The sequence below is a fragment of the Nothoprocta perdicaria genome, unplaced genomic scaffold, assembly GCF_003342845.1.
Source record: "Nothoprocta perdicaria isolate Ctin4 unplaced genomic scaffold, notPer1 scaffold_545, whole genome shotgun sequence".
Taxonomy (NCBI): Eukaryota; Metazoa; Chordata; class Aves; order Tinamiformes; family Tinamidae; genus Nothoprocta; species Nothoprocta perdicaria.
In genome coordinates this window covers 61807-65418 of record NW_020455805.1, presented here as the reverse complement: position 1 = coordinate 65418, position 3612 = coordinate 61807, and the positions used below count along the sequence as shown (strand labels likewise).

The 3612-nt window shown below is 58.7% G+C and overlaps 1 protein-coding gene across 1 annotated transcript in view; it reads right to left on the bottom strand.

Annotated features, from left to right (window-relative positions):
- Positions 1 to 302: 302 nt before the first annotated feature.
- RASAL3 (RAS protein activator like 3) overlaps positions 303 to 3612 on the bottom strand; it is a 15338-nt gene continuing 12028 nt past the window's right edge. Inside the window, exons 15-18 of the mRNA XM_026048516.1 lie at positions 2571 to 2699; positions 1421 to 1620; positions 514 to 589; positions 303 to 446 (exon numbers count right to left, since the gene is read on the bottom strand). Of these exons, the coding sequence (XP_025904301.1) occupies positions 303 to 446; positions 514 to 589; positions 1421 to 1620; positions 2571 to 2699 (549 nt within the window). The remainder of the gene's footprint in view (positions 447 to 513; positions 590 to 1420; positions 1621 to 2570; positions 2700 to 3612) is intronic.

Sequence of the window (3612 nt, the reverse complement as noted above, 5' to 3'; positions counted from 1 at the left end):
CCTGCCTCATGGACCTGCCACRTATCTTCACGGTCCTGCCCAGGTTTATCCATTTATCCCCTTGGTGGCCCTGTTTCAGGCCATAGTGGTGACAATTTTCACCACCCTCCAACTGTAGCCCAAAAGCCACCAGCTCCATAGGTGTCCTCAAAGCCACCAGCTCCATAGGTCTCCTCAGCTCTTGCCTGGAGGCCCCACGACCATCAGAAGACCTTGCACAGCCTTGAGGACACGACCAGGAGGACCTCCTTGGAGCAAGGCTGACACTTTATTGCCAGGGGACACCGGAGGAGACRCCCCGGTCACACGCTGGTGGCCTGGCCGTCGTCGCCGCTCCGATCCCGGCTCGGCGCCCGGYGCCCCGTCCTGAACGGGTGGCCCAGGAGGTGGGCGATGGTGCCGCGTAGCTCCTGGTGCTCCCGCTCCAGCGCCAACAGACGCGTCTCCTGCGGGGCCACCGCGTGAGCCCTGCGCCGTGGGGACAGCAGCGCCGCGCTGGTGGCCCCCTCTTACCAGCGCTCGGCCCTTCTCCTCGCTGGCCTTCAGCCTCTCCAGGTCCTTCTTGCGGGCGCCCTCGGCAGAGGTCAGCCTGGAGGAGACCAAGATTTGGGTGCCCTGTGCAGACCCATCACCACCAGGTGCCCTGTGCAGACCCATCACCACCACCACCATGTCCTGAGTTGGGTGCTCAGTGCAGACCCATGACCACCATGTTCAGAGTTGGGTGCCCAATGCAGACCCATSACCACCAGGTGCCCAATACAGACCCATCACCACCATCATGTCCTGAGTTGGGTGCCCCATGCAGACCTATCACCATCACCATGTTCTAAGTTGGGTGCCTGGTGCAGACCCATCACCACCATGTCCAGTGTTGGGTGCTCAATGCAGACCCATCACCGTGTTCTGAGTTGGGTGCCTGGTGCAGACCCATCATCACCATCATGTCCAGATKTGGGTGTCCCTTGCAGACCCATCACCACTGTGTCCAGATTTGGGTGTCCAGTGTAGACCCATCACCACCATGTCCAAATCTGGATTCCCAGTGCAGACCCATCACCACAAGGAGCCCAATGTAGACCCATCATCACCACCATGTCCAGATTTGGGTGTCCAGAGTAGACCCATCACCACCATGTCCAGAGTTGGGTGCTCAATGCAGACCCATCACCATGTTCTGATTTGGGTGCCTGGTGCAGACCCATCACCACCACCATGTCCAGAGTTGGGTGTCCMKWGYAGACCCATCACCACCATGTCCAAATCTGGGTTCCCAGTGCAGACCCACCACCACCAGGTGCCCAAAATTGGGTTCCTGGTGCAGACCCATCACCACCACCATGTCCTGAGTTGGGGGAAAGCTACAACCCCCCATCCCTCGGACCCCTCCATCCCCACCCTGGTCCCCCCCGCTCCCTACCTGGCGCCCAGGTTGGCGAGGCGCGCGGTGGCCTCCTCCAGCTGCCCCTGCAGCCGCTCCAGCTGCTGCCGCTGCCGCTCCTGCTCCTCGCGCAGCCCGCGGCGTTCGGCCTCCGCCGCCTCCGCCCGGGCCTCCGCCGCCAGCTGCCGCTGCCGGCTCTCGGCCACCTCCTCCCGCAGCGCCTCGAGGAGCCGCCCGTGCTGCCAAGAGGGGCGGCAGCGTCGGAGGAGGCCACCAGGCAACGGGGATGGGGTTGGGGAAGCCACCGCCCAATGGGCACGTCAATGGTTGGGGAGGCCACCAGCCAACAGGTATGGTGTTGGGGAAGCCACCACCCAATGGTCACGTCAATGGTGGGGGAGGCCACCAGCCAATGGGGATGGCGTTGAGGGAGCCACCACCCAATGGAGATGCCACTGGGGAAGGCACCACCCAATGGAAATGTCATTAGGGGAGCCACCACCCAATGGAGATGGTGTTGGGGAGTCACCACCCAATGGAGATGGCGTTGGGGAAGACACCACTCAACAGGGATGTCATTATGGAAGCCACCACCCGACGGGGATGGCATTGGGGGAGCCACCACCCAATGGAGATGACATTGGGGAACCACCACCCAACGGGGATGGCTTTGGGGAAGACACCACCCAACGGGGATGTTATTAGGGGAGCCACCACCCAACGGCAATGGCATTGAGGGAGCCACCACCCAGTGGAGATGGCATTGGGGAGCCACCAGCCACCAGGGATGGCATTGAGGGAGCCACCACCCAATGGGGATGTCGTTGGGGAAGACATCACCCAACGGGGATGGCATTGGAGAGTCACCACCCAACGGGGATGTCATTAGGGAAGACACCACCCAATGGAGATGGCGTTGGGGAAGACACCACCCAATGGAGATGGCGTTGGGGAAGACACCACCCTACGGGGATGGCATTGGGGAACCACCACCCAACGGGGATGTCATTAGGGAAGCCACCACCCAATAGGGATGGCGTTGGGGAGCCACCACCCAACGGGGATGTCATGAGGGAAGCCACCACCCAATGGCGATGGCATTGGAGAGCCACTACCCAACGGGGACAGCATCCACCACCCAATGGGGACAGCATCAAGGAAGCCACCAGCCACGGGGCGCTGGCGTCACCTCCTCAAGCGGCCGCCCGGCGTAGAGCTCGCCGGGCCGCGCGGCCGCCGCCGCCTCCTCGGCGTAGCGCTGCCACGGCACCGCCGGCTTGCGGGGCAGCGAGGCCGAGAGCCGCAGCTTGGAGCGACCCTACGGGACACGCGGTTGGCGTCAGCACGTCAACACGTCAGTATGTCAACATGTCACCACCTCAACACATCAACATGTCAGCATGTCGACACATCAACACRTCAGCGCATCAACASGTCAGCGCATCAACACGTCAGCATGTCAACACGTTGACATGTCGGCACGTCAACACATCAATATGTCAACACACCAAGACATCGGCACGTCAACACGTCAACACATAGACACATCAACACATGAAGACGTCAAGATGTCAAGACATCAACACATCAACACGTCAGTACGTCAAGATATCAACACATCAAGACGTCAACAACCTGACGCGTCGACACATCGACACGTCAACAAATCAACACATTCACCACGTCAACACATCAACACGTCAACACGTCAACACATTCACCACGTCACCACGTCAACACGTCAACACGTCAACATGTCAACACGTCAACATGTCAACACATTGACATGTCAACACATCAACACATCAACATGTCGACACATCAACAGGTCAACGCGTCAACACGTCAGCACGTCAACACGTCAACACATCAATATGTCAACACATCAACACGTCAAGACGTCAACATGCCAACACGTCAACACGCCAACACGTCAAGACGTCAACATGTCAACACATCAACACATCATGTCAACCCATCAACACATCAACACGCCAACACGTCAGCACGTTGACACGTCAACACATCAATATGTCAACACGTCAACACGTCAACACATCAACATGTCAACACGTCAACACATCAACATATCAACACATCAAGACATCAACACATCAAGACGTCAACACATCAAGACGTCAACATGTCAACACATCAACACATGAACACATCAACATGTCAAGACGTCAACATATCAACATGTCAAGACGTCAACACGCCAACACGGCCAT